Source organism: Paroedura picta, chromosome 3 (assembly GCF_049243985.1).
Source record: "Paroedura picta isolate Pp20150507F chromosome 3, Ppicta_v3.0, whole genome shotgun sequence".
In the NCBI taxonomy this organism is placed as follows: Eukaryota; Metazoa; Chordata; class Lepidosauria; order Squamata; family Gekkonidae; genus Paroedura; species Paroedura picta.
In genome coordinates this window covers 170,093,770-170,109,062 of record NC_135371.1, presented here as the reverse complement: position 1 = coordinate 170,109,062, position 15,293 = coordinate 170,093,770, and the positions used below count along the sequence as shown (strand labels likewise).

At 46.7% G+C, this 15,293-nt stretch overlaps 2 protein-coding genes across 2 annotated transcripts; both read left to right on the top strand.

Annotated features, from left to right (window-relative positions):
- Positions 1 to 991: 991 nt before the first annotated feature.
- Positions 992 to 1,924, top strand: LOC143831245 (olfactory receptor 1L4-like). Its single transcript, XM_077324306.1, has one exon. The coding sequence runs from the start codon at positions 992 to 994 to the stop codon at positions 1,922 to 1,924; it is 933 nt and encodes a 310-aa protein (XP_077180421.1).
- Positions 1,925 to 5,999: 4,075 nt separating this feature from the next.
- On the top strand, positions 6,000 to 14,053 carry LOC143831442 (olfactory receptor 1L6-like). The gene is made up of 2 exons (XM_077324434.1): positions 6,000 to 6,488; positions 11,831 to 14,053. Exon 2 carries the CDS (start codon positions 11,833 to 11,835, stop codon positions 12,763 to 12,765), a length of 933 nt encoding a protein of 310 aa, XP_077180549.1. The 5' UTR covers positions 6,000 to 6,488; positions 11,831 to 11,832; the 3' UTR covers positions 12,766 to 14,053.
- The last annotated feature ends 1,240 nt before the right edge of the window (positions 14,054 to 15,293 follow it).

Genomic DNA, 15,293 nt, shown 5'->3' with positions numbered 1-15,293 from the left:
TTATTGTAACCCGCCGCAGGACTTTTATTGAGAGCGGCAGGTAATAAATCCAATGAATGAATGAATGAATGAATGAATGAATGAATGAATGAATGAATGAATGAATTTAAAGCTTTCCCTTTCAATAATTTTCCCCTCAACAATCCAAGTTCAATGATAAATTCATATTGCGAGATTAATCCTGCTTGTCCAGAAATCCAAAAAATGCACAGGGTAGAAAAAGCAAGCAATATTGAAGCTTGTACACTGCTGAAGGGAGGATGGTGGAAGGGGCAGAGTGGGAAGAACAACCTCATTTTGGCAGGGAAGTGGCCTCTGAGGGGTAGAAAAAAGGGCAGAGGGGGATCCCAAGGTAATCTGTAGGCTTTCGGATTTCCTTCAGCTTCAAACAAGTGAAACAAGGAGGAAAAAAAACCGCACAAAACCACTCTAAGAAAACAGGAAACAATCATCGGAAAGCAATCTGCGTGCTGAAGGGAGGAAACCCAATGCAGAACAAGAAAGAAAACCCAATGGACATTCATGGTCAAAGTGATGGAATTAGGTACTTTTATGCTGAACCACATGACTGTTGTTTTTAAGCAATTGTTAGCATTTCTAAATACCTTTGCTTTGTATATTTGCACTGAGTTCATAGATATAGTTCAATCGCTATTTCTTTCTTCCAATCTCTTTGATCGCCTTTCTTGTGCAGATTTGTGATTCCACCCCTCCCTTTTTGGGGGGGGTTGCATCCAGCTTCCGCGTAGCAATCGTGAACTCAATGGTCTCTGATCTGAGTAGTAACAAGGACCAGCCTTGATTAGATACCGAGATATACCAAGGAGGAGCTAGTCTGGCCATTCAAGTTAGGGCACGATCCATTTCCCCCTGGCTTTGATAACCACGTCCAAATGTAATAATGTGCAAGTGGATCGTTCTCTGAAGGCAAGAGAGTTGAGTCATGGATGATGAGGCTTCTAACCATCTCTTTCCCCCTTTCTTCCCAGCCATGGCTATTCAGAACAATGAAACTTGTTACTGCAGATTCATCCTACAAGGTCTCTCCAGCCGGCCAGAACACGTGCATCTCTTCATCCCCATCTTCTTCTTCCTATTTCTGATGATCCTTCTAGGCAACCTACTGATTTTCTTCATTATCCACTTCCATGTCCGCCTCTACAGGACTCCCATGTATTTCTTCCTCTGCCATCTTTCCTTGGCGGATGTGGGGTTTTCCTCCTCCACGGTTCCCAAGATGCTGTATAACCTCCTGACTCGTACCAAAATCATATCCTATACTGGGTGCCTGACTCAAATGTTCTTCTTCTTGGCCTTCGGAAACACGGAGAGTTTTCTCCTGTCCACTATGGCCTACGACCGATACGTGGCCATCTGTAACCCGTTGCGTTACACTGTTCTGATGAATCAGAGGAACTGTTTCCTCTTGGCTTCTGGCTGTTGGCTTTTGGGGTTTCTCCACTCCCTGCTCTACACTGTGATGATGTCTCGGCTCTCCTACTGTGGCTCCCAGGAGATCCCTCACTATTTCTGTGACCTCCATGCCTTAATTAAGCTCTCCAGCTCAGACAATTCAGCAATTCAGATGGTAACCCTCACTGAGGGGACAGTAACCATGGTGGGACCCTTCACGGTCACCATCCTCTCCTATGTCCTCATTTTCTCCAAGGTTCTCAAGATCCCGTCAGCAGCTGGGAAGCATAAAGCCTTTTCCACCTGCGGCGCCCACCTCACCACGGTGGTTCTGTTCTTCGGGACTGTGATTGCTGTCTATGTCCGCCCCTCCTCCACGTATTCCGGCACCAAGGTCCGGGTGATGTCTGTGGCCTACACAGCTGTGACTCCCATGCTCAACCCCTTCATCTACAGCCTGAGGAACAGCGAGATCCAGCAGGCTCTGAGAAAATGCTTCGGCGTCATCTGAAGCCACATTATTCTATGGCCCCATTGTCTAGTTCATGCTTTCTCAAGCACGGTTTCATGAAACCCTGGGGTGTCTTGATGGCCCCCGAAGGGTTGCCCGAATGGGTGGCAGTTTATTAATTGTCAATATGTTTAAAAAAATTGTTTAACATTTATGGGGTGATATGACCATATATAGTCATGTCAACCCCCCCAGTGGCCAATGATGGACCTCGTGGGTCCATGATGGTGGGAAGGGGAGGGCCTCTGGTAGGCATGTATGCAGCTATGCTTCCATGTTCTGTATGAGTGTGCCATTTCTGGGGTTTCTCAAAGCCTGGAGAATGTGTCAGGGGTTTGTCAATGGTGGGAAAGTTGAGAAGGGCTGGTCTCATTTATGCTGAAGTCTGAGAACACTTGCCTTCAGGGAAGCCGTGGCAACGTTGATCTATACTATGGTCACCCCATCATCATCATCATCATCATCATCACCACCACCACCACCACCACCATCATCTTCATCTTCATCTTCATCTTCATCATCATCATCACCACCATCATCTTCATCTTCATCATCATCACCACCACCACCACCACCACCACCACCACCACCACCATCTTCATCATCATCATCATCGTCATCATCATCGTCATCATCATCGTCATCATCATCGTCATCATCATCAATCTGCCCTATCTTGTGGGACTCGGGGCCGTTTACAGTCGAATAAAACATACAAAATCAATATAAAAATGTAAATTGAAATGCATTCATTAAATTATAACATTAAAACAAATATTGAACAGTTGCCCACGCTTCTATTATTGGAAGAGAAAGGGAGGGCTTACAAAGATGGTCCATTCCATTCCAGTTGGCCAGTGTGTTCTAACTCAAGGCCAGCAGATCAAATGGTTTTAGGCCTCGACTGTAGGCATGGCAGAATAGCTGTGTTGGCTTGCCCTATGGAATTGTCTGAGTTCCCATTGGGCTCTGATCTCAGTTGGTAGAGCACCTTACCAGGCCAACACTAGGTTGAGGCGAGTTTGATCAATTTGGGGCTGCCAGCATTTGCTGGCAGGGGCTCATGGGAACTGTAGTCCATGGACATCTGGAGGACCACAGGTTGACTACCCCTGCTCTGGGGGACATAGTGGAAGAGGTGGTAAGAGCTAAAAGTAAGAACGAAGATGTTGAATCTGATCCATCCTTCAATCTAGAGCCGGTGCAGCTGAGCAAGGACAGGTCATATATGGTTCCCCCAACAGGACCCTCTAAGGACCTGTGCAGCTGCATTCTGGAACAGTTCAAATTTCCGGGTCAGTCTCATGGGCAGCCCTGCATAGAGTGAATGACAGTAATCCAGTCTGAAGGTGATGATTGCATGGATCACAGTGGCTAGGCTGGGCACAGACATATAAAGTCCTAATTGTTGTGCCTGGCAGAGGTGATAGAATGACCTAGGACTTCAAGGATAATGAGGTATACGGAATCACACCCTGGGCTCCTGGCAGATCTGGAGCCGGAAAGTTGTAGCAGCCCACCTGGGGCATGCCAGCCCAGCCAGAAGACCTCCATCTTAGCTGGATTTAGCTTCCCCTTGAGCCAGTTGGTCACAGCCTCCAGACATCTGGTCAGGGAATCCAGGGATATAGACAGATGACCATTCATCAACAGATGCAGCTGGGTGTCAAACAGAAGGAAATATGACTTCACACAGAAAGTGATTAAAATGTGAAACAGGCTGCCGGAGGATGTAGTGAGGGACACGAGAACAGGCAGTTTAGATGAGTCAGTTTCATGGTGGGAAACAGCTCAGCCTCTCTGCCTTGTTGCTGGCCCTCCAGTAGGCAGGACTTGATGGATCACCGGTCTGATAAGCTCTTCTTATGTCCTTACAATGATGATGATGATGAAGAAGAGTTGGTTCATATATGCCTCTTTTCTCTACCCGAAGGAGTCTCAAAGTGGCTTACATTTGCCTTTCCTTTCCTTTCCTCTCCCCACAACAGACCCCCTGTGAGGGAGGGGAGGCTGAGAGAGCCCTGATATTACTGAAGAAGAAGAAGAGTTGGTTCTTATATGCCACTTTTCTCTACCCAAAGGAGTCTCAGAGTGCCTTACAGTCGCCTTCCCTTTCCTCTCCCCACAACAGACACCCTGTAGGGTGGGTGAGGCTGAGTGAGCCCTGATATTCTTGCACAATCAGAACAGTTTTATCAGGGCTGTGGCGAGCCCAAGGTCACCCAGCTGGCTGCATGTGGGGGAGCGCAGAATCAAACCCAGCTCACTAGATTAGAAGTCCGCATTCCTAACCACTAAACCAAGCTGGCTCTCTTATAAAATGATAAGAATTCTTATAAAATTATAAGAATGTACTGTTTGACAATGATTATATTCCACGTTTAAAATTCTGTCTGACAGCTTTCAGTTCCATGAAACATTCACTTCTGCTTCAAGCTAGTGAAGTTGAAGATTTGTTGTTTACTCGACAGCTGGAACTGATTTGCTGAAAAAAACTATACGTGAAAACAGGCCTAGTTATTGCCCCAAAGGACCCACCATATCAGTTTTTTGCTGATGCACAGGCTTCAGTGGAAGTCTGCATGGAGGAGGGCCCAATTTCTAGCTATGGTAGAATCACAGAATCATAGAGTTGGAAGGGGCCATACAGGCCATCTAGTCCAACCCCCTGTTCAATGCAGGATCATAGAATCATAGAGTTGGAAGGGGCCATACAGGCCATCTAGTCCAACCCCCTGCTCAACGCAGGATCATAGAATCATAGAGTTGGAAGGGGCCATACAGGCCATCTAGTCCAACCCCCTGTTCAATGCAGGATCATAGAATCATAGAGTTGGAAGGGGCCATACAGGCCATCTAGTCCAACACCCTGCTCAACGCAGGATCATAGAATCATAGAGTTGGAAGGGGCCATACAGGCCATCTAGTCCAACACCCTGTTCAATGCAGGATCATAGAATCATAGAGTTGGAAGGGGCCATACAGGCCATCTAGTCCAACCCCCTGTTCAATGCAGGATCATAGAATCATAGAGTTGGAAGGGGCCATACAGGCCATCTAGTCCAACCCCCTGCTCAACGCAGGATCATAGAATCATAGAGTTGGAAGGGGCCATACAGGCCATCTAGTCCAACCCCCTGTTCAATGCAGGATCATAGAATCATAGAGTTGGAAGGGGCCATACAGGCCATCTAGTCCAACACCCTGCTCAACGCAGGATCATAGAATCATAGAGTTGGAAGGGGCCATACAGGCCATCTAGTCCAACCCCCTGTTCAATGCAGGATCATAGAATCACAGAGTTGGAAGGGGCCATACAGGCCATCTAGTCCAACCCCCTGCTCAATGCAGGATCAGCCCAGAGCATCCTAAAGGTAGGACCATGGTGGCTTGCAAAGTCCTGGGTTCTGGATTGGAAGACCATGTTTTATTTCCTTTTGGAACAACTTCCTACTGATGTGCACCGTGTCAGGGCGCTGTGCCTCCTGTCGCTCTTTGCATGCACACTGAGAAGAGCAGCAGGGCAGTGTGAAGAGTAATGGAGAGGACTCTTTCAAAACAGGCAGGGTCATCTTCCCTTCATATACTTGCAGTGGTTCCTGAGTTACCGCTTGGGAGGTAAAAGTGACTTCTGGTAAGGCTGAAGACAACAGCTGTAAGATGAAGGTCGAATTCCATGTTGCATTTTCCTTGGGAAGGTTCGGGGATATATTCTGAAGGTTCTCATTTCCTAGGTCAGTGGTTCTCAACCTGGGGGTCGGGACGCCTTTCGGGGTCAAACGAACCTTTCACAGGCGTCGTGGCAGGGCGAGCAGCTTGGCCTGGGAGGGGATGTTCTTCAGATCTCTGCCTTGCAATTATTAAAAAGTTTGCATCGCCTTCTGCTCCTTGAGCCCCGTCTAGGGAAATGTAGGCCACAAGAGAAGAAGGCTTTGGTTAACTGGTCTCAGGTGGACCCAACTGCGCAAACTCTTGTCTCTGGGGTCCACCTCCCAACCTAATGAAACAGGTTGACGCAACCAGGATTGTCTTCTCCACGGGCAGATGGGTGCCTGCTCTTCTGTCTACCAAGCAGGGCACGAGATGTATGCATTCTAGAAAGTCCCAGGAACGATGGGACAGTTTAAGCCTCTTAGACTCACTCGATCTGGGAGAACTGACTGGTAACTCTGGCACAAAGACCCAAGTGCTTGTGGCACCTCTGGTGAAGATTACCTTTGAAATGTGCGAACATGTGATCCTGTGCAGTTTTACTTAGGGCAAAGCCCCATTGACTCTAATGGGATTTGCACCTAAGTAATCACGCATAAGACTCACACGTTGGGTAGGATGTAGAGTCCTCCCTTCCTCAGCAAACCTCTTAAACTTAGCTAAATTGCCTTGCTGCTCTCGGTAATTCAGGCATGGATGTTTGATGATCGAATCTGGGGCTATTCCCTCCCGACGGCTAGCCACTGCCGACCCCTCTCAAGGCGTTCTTTAACCTTCGGACTCCGTATCGAACAGAAGATCTGGAAATCATGCCGTCCTTCCTGTTTCCGCAGCACTGGTGACTTCTAACCAGGTGAGCTGAGAACATTTTTTTTTTTAAGTCCTTGCCTATCTCGGCTGGTGCCCAAGTAACGAGAGCAGCGTCGTTGTCGAGGGAGGCAATTTCCCCACCATCCTGCTCTTGCTACACCTTTCTTTGCTCCTTGAAATGGAGCTTCGTCCGCTAAGTGGAGCCAAAGGAAGAGTGCTGGAAGCACGCTGGATGTCTGAAATAGTGTGTGTGTGTGTGTGTGTGGTTTGGAGAAACTGCCTTCCCCCCTGAAATGCAGCAGAATGGCAACATCCTGTAGTCCTGTAGATCTAAGTCCTGTAGCTGCTACCAAGGGAGTATTCATATTATTCTCCAAAATTTATTTATTCATTCATTTATTTATTTAGAAGAAGAAGAAGAAGAGTTGGTTCTTATATGCCGCTTTTCCCTGCCCAAAGGAGGCTCACAGTCACCTTCCCTTTCCTCTCCCCACAACAGGCACCCTGTGAGATGGGTGACGCTGACAGAGCCCTGATATTCCTGCTCGGTCAGAACAGCTTTCTCAGTGCTGTGGCGAGCCCAAGGTCACCCAGCTGGCTGCATGTGGGGGAGCACAGGATCGAACCTGGCATGCCAGATTAGAAGTCCGCACTCCTAACCACTGCACCAAACTGGCTCTCTATTATATTTATATACCGCCCACCCTGGAGGCTCACGGCGGTTTACATGGAACGTATGAACAATACGTGAAACAATCCATAACATATGAGCGACCCTAACAATAATGCCAATAGCTTATAGTTGTAACAAGCCCCAATCTGCTCTCTTCCTGCTACGGCTCTTACCAGTGCTGTTCCCAGCAGAGTTAGGGCTTCCTGAGCTGTTTGTCTGGAACGAACTTAGAAGGGTTCGGGAAAGGAATGCAAGCCTCACTGAGAACCCTATAGTACAGAAATTGGTCCAGTGGTATTTCATTCTGCTATGGGGAAGGTAGGAACAGACTAGCTCAGCCTGATTCTAACGAGGAGACCTCCAGATTTAGTTCACCCCCTCCCTTATCTCTGTCACTATGAGAAGATGAATGAGTGAGCCAGCCTGGTGTAGCGGGTAAGAGGCTTCTAATCTGGCGAGCCGGGTTTGATTCCCCCGTTCCTCCACAAGCAGCCAGCTGGGTGACCTTGGGCTCGTCACAGCCCTGATAGTGCTGTTCTCACTGAGCAGTCCTGTCAGAGCTCTCTCAGCCTTTCCTACCTTCCAGGGTGCCTGTTGTGGGAAGAGGAAGGGAAGGGGATTGTAAGCTGCTTTGGGACTCCTTTGGGCAGAGAAAAGCGGGGTATAAAATCCAACTCTTCTTTCTCTAGAGATACACCGGTTTAGTTGTTTTGGCACCAGGCTCTCTGTTTTTATAAGTCAAAAAGTCCTCCTCCAGATTAAGAATCCTAGTCACCAACTCAGCACTACTCTCGATTTGAGCATCTCACGTGCTACAACAAAATAGCACACTAGAGACCAGTGAAGGTTTCTTGGGTATAAAAAATTCTGAGTCAACCCCACTTATATTCTGGAAAGTTTTGTGGTTTCTAGGGTGCTGCTGGACTCGAATTCTGTGTTGCTATTACAGCATAAAACCGTGACCCATCTGAAACTCAGTCAATGCTAGACGTGTGCAGAAAAATAAATACTGGTATTTTTAATGTCTGGGAATATTGGGTCCAAAAATATATATGCTGATATACTTGAATACTGGTATTGCTATTTAGAATTGGCAATATTGGGGAATACCGATTTGGCTCCCTTGTATCCTCTAGGGCAATTCAAGTCAATGGCAAATCTTGTTGTTGTTAGTTGCGAAGTCGTGTCCAACCCATTGCGACCCCATGGACAGACTCCATCCAGCCACCTCATTGTCCCCTTCTTCTTTTGCACTCAATCGCTCCCAGCATTAGGCTCTTCTCCAGAGAGTCCTTCCTTCTCATGAGGTGGCCAAAGTATTTGAGTTTCATCTTCTGTATCTGGCCTTCTAAGGAGCAGTCAAGGGTGATCTCCTCTAGGACTGACCAGTTTGTTCGCCTTGCAGTCCAAGGGACTCGCAAGAGTCTTCTCCAGCACCAGAGCTCAAAAGCCTCAATTCTTTGATGCTCTGCCTTCCTTAGGTCCAACTTTCACAGCCATACATTGCAACTGGGAAGACCATAGCCTTGACTAAACGCACTTTTGTTGGCAGGGTGATGCCTCTGCTTTTTAGGATGCTGTCTAGATTTGCCACAGCTTTCCTCCCCAGGAGCAAGCGTCTTTTAATTTCTTTGCTGCAGTGCCCATCTGCAGTGATCTTGGAGCCCAGGAAAATAAAATCTGTCACTATCTCCATTTCTTCCCCATCTATTTGCCAGGAATTGAGAGGGCCGGATGCCATGATCTTTGTTTTCTTGATGTTGAGTTTCAAGCCAACTTTTGCACTCTCCTCCTTCACCCGCATCAACAGGCTCTTTAGTTCCTCTCCAATTTTGATGGCAAATCTAGCCTTATTCCATAGTCTGGTGGAAGTGGGGTTTGAGGCAGAGACACCAAATTCTCAGCATAGCCAATGGAGCCTCTTCTCAAAATAATCACCAAGTTTCGAAAATATCAAGCCAGGGGGTCCAGTTCTATGGGCACCTAAAGAAAGTGGCCCCATCCTCCATTGTTTCTAAGGGTAGGGGGACACAGCTAGGCAGCACTAGCAGAATGTCCCAGTGAATCTTTGCAGTGGAAGTTCAGCAGAATTCAGTATCATTGACATTGGTTTGATTCAAATGAGTAGCCGTGTTGGTCTGAAGTAGCACAATAAAATCAGAGTCCAGTTGCACCTTTAAGACCAACAAAGATTTATTCAAGGTGTGAGCTTTCGAGTGCAAGCACTCGTTCCTCAGACTATCAAGTGCTTGCACTCGAAAGCTCATGCCTTGAATAAATCTTTGTAGGTCTTAAAGGTGCTACTTTTATTGGTTTGGTCTGTTGAGTTTACATTGCTCTGCTGCCGGGGTTGTGCGGCTGGGCAGGATTGCACTGGTTCTGCTGTGCTTGCTGGGATTGTTGTGCTGTGCTTGACACGAGCCAGTCCTATTGAGCCGGCATTACCACACTGGTAGCTCTGGGTTCTGCCGTTGGGCACTAGTACATTGCACTGTCCCTGCAGAAATGCTCCCCCTTCTGTTTCTACTTCAGAGGGTCTCAGATGTGAACTTAGTCCTGTTGGGTTTGGCACCGGGCCATAGGGACACTGGTGTGGCTGGGCGGTATTGTGCTGGTCCTGCTGATAGTCTGCCCTTGCAGAAATCCTTCCCCCTATCTGCAGAGATTTTCCGGGGCATTCTGCTGATCTTAGCTGTTTTTCCCCATTGGAAAAAATGAAGGGCTGCAACGCCTTCTTTGGGTGCTGATAGAATTGGACCCCCTGGTTCCATATTTTTGAAACTTGGGGGTTCTTTTGAAGAGAGGCTCCAGCAGCTACACTACAAATTTGGTGCTACTTCCTCAACTCCAACCCCACCACACTGCTGAATAGATTGAGGTTAGATTTGCGATTGACTTTAACGGCCCTATAGAGAAAGTGAATATATTTGATATTCCTGAATTTTCAGTATTAACTAGATCAGTAGCTGAAAACAGATTAGAGAATCTGTATTTGGTATAGAAAATGCTGGAAAATACCAGTAAGTGTAATTTTTGGTATTGGGGGAGTTTGCAAAATCAAATGCACGTGTCTATGATACCACTTACTCCATGAGTCAACATCTTAGTGTGAGTAAGGTAGTGATTCATATTTAATGAGAGCCAGTTTGAGAGCCAGTTTGGTGTAGCGGTTAGGAGTGTGGACTTCTAATCTGGCATGCCGGGTTCGATTCTGCGCTCCCCCACATGCAGCCAGCTGGGTGACCTTGGGCTCGCCATGGCACTAATAAAGCTGTTCTGACCAAGCAGGAACATCAGGGCTCTCTCAGCCTCACCTCCCTCACAGGGTGTCTGTTGTGGGGAGAGGAATGGGAAGGCGACTGTAAGCCGCTTTGAGCCTCCTTTGGGTAGGGAAAAGCGGCATATAAGAACCAACTCTTCTTCTTCTGCTTCTAATAAATCTGAAATTTTGAAATTAATTTTATTTCCTATCAAACACTGAGTTAATTATTATTTTTACTTCTTTTTTTCTCATTTCAGGTTTATCCTTTGTATGGTCAGTCTCCTACATTTAATAGTTAAATTAATGGAGTACTCTGATTGTAGTGAAACACGTTGAGTATTGGCTCTTGCATATGGAGACGATATGTACTTTTAAACCTGTGTTTTGTAAACTGACATTTGTCTTGATACTGGGATTAGGCAATTGTATGTTGAACCACATTACTGTTGTTTTTAATCATATCTGAGCATTTCTAAGCACCGTTGTTTTGTACTACGGTCATAGTTATAGTTTAATCTATTTTTATTTGTTCCAATCTCTTTGGTTGCCCTTTTTCTGCAGGACTATGACCCCCCCCCCCTTTTAGTTGCATCCAGCTTCTGTGTAGCAATTCTGGACTTCCTTAATGTTCTCCCTTCTCAGTACTAACAAGGACCAACTTTGCTTAAATACTGAGATTTACAAAGATTTAAGCTAGTCTGGCCATCTAAGTTAGGGCATGATCTATTTTCCCCTCTGAATTACTAGCTTTGATAACAATGTACTAATGTAATAGTATAAGACAGTTGAGTCATGAATGATGGGGCCTGTAACTAGGGACGGGCATGAACCTGAAAATTCCGGTTCAGGGTGGCCCTGAACCGAACCAAACAAAAATGACCCAGACCAAACTGAATGGGTAAAATTGCTCACAGCCATTTAAACTTTCCATCCCACATGCCCTACGGTTAAGCAGAAATGGATGCAAACCATTTAACTGGTCGGTTTCGCTTCCACCTGCTTGGAAGCGGGTTGGGTGGGGAGTGAAATGGATGGTTTAAATGGCTTGCATCCATTTAAACCTGACAGCAGGTGGACTCTTGGTTTAATGGTAGGCATTTCAGTCTAACAGTGGGGTGGGTGTACCTGTCTGCTGTTAGACTGAAATTGGTGTGAGCCATTTGACCAATCCATTTGGAAAAGGGGGAAGGGGATGAAACTGAGGGGTTAAATGGCTCATAGCCAGTTAATCCTAACAGCTGATGGGCTGACCTGCCCTACTCAGTGGTTAGGCTTAAATGGTCAAAACAGCTGAACTGGATAAATGTTCAGTAAATGGTAGAGGAAGGTGCCTTCCCCGAACACGGGTTCGGAGGCTCTGAACCGGCTCAGGTTTGTGCTGAATTTTGGCCCATGAACCGGTTTGTGCCCGGCCCTACTTGTAACCATCTCTTTCTGCCCTTCTCCCCAGCCATGGATATTCAGAGCAATGAAACTTGTTGCTGCGGATTCATCCTACAAGGTCTCTCCAACAATCCTGAACATGAGCATATATTCATCCCTGTCTTCTTCTTCATATATCTGATGGTTCTACTAGGCAACATGCTGATTGCCCTCCTTATCCACTCCAATGTCCGCCTCTACCAGACACCCATGTATTTCTTCCTCAGCCATCTCTCATTGGCTGATTTTGGGTTTTCCTCCTCTGCTCTTCCCAAGATGCTGCATAACCTGGTGTCTCATCACAAAAGCATATCCTATGGTGGGTGCCTGTCTCAAATGTTCTTCTTCTTGGCCTTCGGAAACACTGAGAGTTTTCTCCTGTCCACTATGGCCTACGACCGATATGTGGCCATCTGTAACCCGTTGCGTTATGCTGTTCTGATGAATCAGAGGAAATGTTTCCTCTTGGCTTCCACCTGTTGGCTTTTGGGTTTTCTCCACTCCCTGCTCTACACTGTGATGATGTCTTGTCTTTCCTTCTGTGGCTCCCGGGAGATTCCTCACTATTTCTGTGACTTCCATGCCTTAATTAAGCTCTCCACCTCCGACACCTCAGCAATTCAGATGACAACCCTCACCGAGGCGACAGCGGCCATGGTGGGTCCCTTTGCTGTCATCATCCTCTCCTATGCCCTCATTTTCGACAAGGTTCTCAAGATCCCATCAACAGCTGGGAAGCGTAAAGCCTTTTCCACTTGCGGCGCCCACCTCACCACAGTGGTTCTGTTTTTCGGGTCTGTGATTGCTATATACGCCCGTCCCACTTCCACGTACTCTGGCACCAAGGTTCGGGTGATTTCTATAGCCTACACAGCTGTGACCCCCATGCTCAACCCCTTCATCTACAGCCTGAGGAACAGCGAGATCCAGCAGTCTCTCAAAAAGTGTCTCGTGATCACCTGAAACCAAGCAACTCAGGCTAATTCCACACTTGTTGGATGATGAACTTTCAATGTGCTTTGGAAGCTGGATTGACCAGTGCAAAATGGGAAAATGCACTTCTAAAGTACATTGAAAATGCATTATCCAATGTGTGTGGAATAAGCCACAGGGGTGGCCAAACTGAGGCTATCCAGATGTCCATGGACTACAATCCCTATGAACCCCTGATAACTCATGCTGGCAGGGGTTCACGGGAATTTTAGTCCATGGATATCTGGAGAGCCACAGTTTGGCCACTCCTGAACATGATCAAGTGTAGGCTGTTGGTGGTCTACATGCAATGTCTAACATCAGTGAGCTAGTGGGTAGTGGTACTGCTTATGTGACTTGTTGGAAGGAGCTACTGCCATTGAACAGGGACCACAATACTGTCCTCCTGGTGGGAGTCACCAGGAAGCACCAAAGGCAGGGGATATGTTGATTCAGTCTGAGTTCCGTACCTACATGGTTCCATCTTCTGCTGCCACAGCCAGATTGCAATGTCTGCTATTAAGTATTCTTGAAGCTCATTTGTTGCTGGTTGCTCATAGTTTCTATAAGCTTTTTTACAAACATTGAACAATGTATTTTCAATGCACTTGGCAACTGGATTTTATTGTGCGAAATGGCAAAATCCACCTCCAAACGGTCACTGGGGTGGATTGAAATGGCATTACTTAACATATGTGACAGTGTCTTTTTGTCTGAAGAGTACCATGTAGAGAGCCCAGGATGTCATACCTACTGAGATTCCATTTCAGTGACCCATTCAGCTCCATTCCACATGGGACCATCCATTTGGACCAAGGACAGTCTGCTTGGGATCACACCATCTGTTCGTCATGGGCTTTCAGAGTCATTACCAGGTGCCTGATGGAGGGGGATGATATTGCATATATCTCTGATGGGTAAAAGTAACCTCTGATATCTGGGGCGGTCCTGAACCGAACCAAACAAAAATTGTGTGGGATTGGAAAAATCTACTTGTCACGCTTTGAAAGGAGGTCCAGCTCCAATTAGCATAAATATCTGGAGATCTGTGATTTTCCCTTGTCTTCAGTAGAAACTGGGTCCATAGGAAATTTGGCAACTTCTTGTTACCCCAAGGAACTCTCCACATGATCTGGGGAACTCGCTTCAGCATAAGTAACATGGTTAGCTCAGCTAGCATAACTGTATTGCCTTTCATCTGGATACCTTTATGCTGTTGTTGCAGAGTGATTTCCTCTGTATTTTGATTCACCGTTTCCCAACCCCTTCTTGAACCAGACCATTCTTTCTTCTTCCCTTTCTTTTATAATAAAATTTTAAAATAAATACTTTTTTGGGGCTTCTTTGTACAATCTATTTCCATGCAATACTTCTCTTACTCTCTTCCCCATGTCCTAGACTGCACAGGTGCTACTGGATTGGTTACAAGTCATTTTGTTATTGCTCTAGCATCACCTTCTCAGCAGGTCAGTGTCGAAGTTCTCAAGAGGTCCTGGGTGGTGGCAGCTGTTCTCCAGAGTACTTTCCAGGGGGCTTAAGGGAGTTTTCTAGTAATGAAAACACCACTTCCCCCGTCCTACTGTGTTACCTGGGGATTTGCGGATGCCCAAAAGACCAGATCAATCCCTGGGGATGGGAATCATACTCTGACCATGGCTTCTTGGTAGAACTTATGCTTGGTGCGCAGAAGGCCCCAAGTTCAATTCCCAGCACCTCCAGTTAAAAAGGACCAGGCAGTCTCTCCGGGAAGGACTGTTGTGGGGCTATCCCTTCTCCCAAAGGCCTGGCACAGTGATTCCAGGGCCTAGTCTGCACACATGAGATAATGCACTTTAGAAGTAGATTTTCCTGTTCTGCACAGTAAAATCCAGCCAGGAAAGCACATTGAAAGTCTATTGTATGCAGACTAGGCCCAGGAGAGCTGCATAGGCAGTGGAACAGCAAGTCAACAGAGTCCTCCTAATTCTCAGGGCAGTTTGTCTTCCTTTCTAGGGCAACTTGTCTTCCTTCCCAGGCCACAGTTCCAACTCATTGGTATCGCATAAGGTTTAGATGGTTTGGAGGACTTCCATAGATCTCAGGGCACAGCATATAGTCTGAATCAATGCACCCATTATTTGACAGCTTGACAGATCCTTCTTCGAATGGGATGTGGGTAGCAGTGACTTTGGTTATGAAGTTCCAGTGTTTAGGTGGGGCAACCAATGGTTGGTGGACCATGGGGCCAGGCTTGGTCTTTTATACCTGGATGCTGATTTGTTGCGACTTGGCTTATCAAATGTCCATGGTGTGTCCCTTTGCTTTGGGGATTGATCCTACAACGTCTCTCCAACAAGGCAGAGCATGAGCATATCTTTATCCCCATCTTCTTCTTCATATATCTGATGGATTGACTAGACAGCCTGCTGATTGCCTTCCTTATCCACTACAATGTCAACCATGTATTTCTTCCTCTACAATATCCAGTTGGCTGATATGGGGTTTTCCTCCTCTGGTGTTCCCAAGATGCTGCATAACCT

Coding starts and splice junctions, on each gene's coding strand:
- LOC143831442 (XM_077324434.1), top strand. CDS start 11,833: ATGGATATTCAGAGCAATGAAACTTGTTGCTGCGGATTCATCCTACAA.
- LOC143831245 (XM_077324306.1), top strand. CDS start 992: ATGGCTATTCAGAACAATGAAACTTGTTACTGCAGATTCATCCTACAA.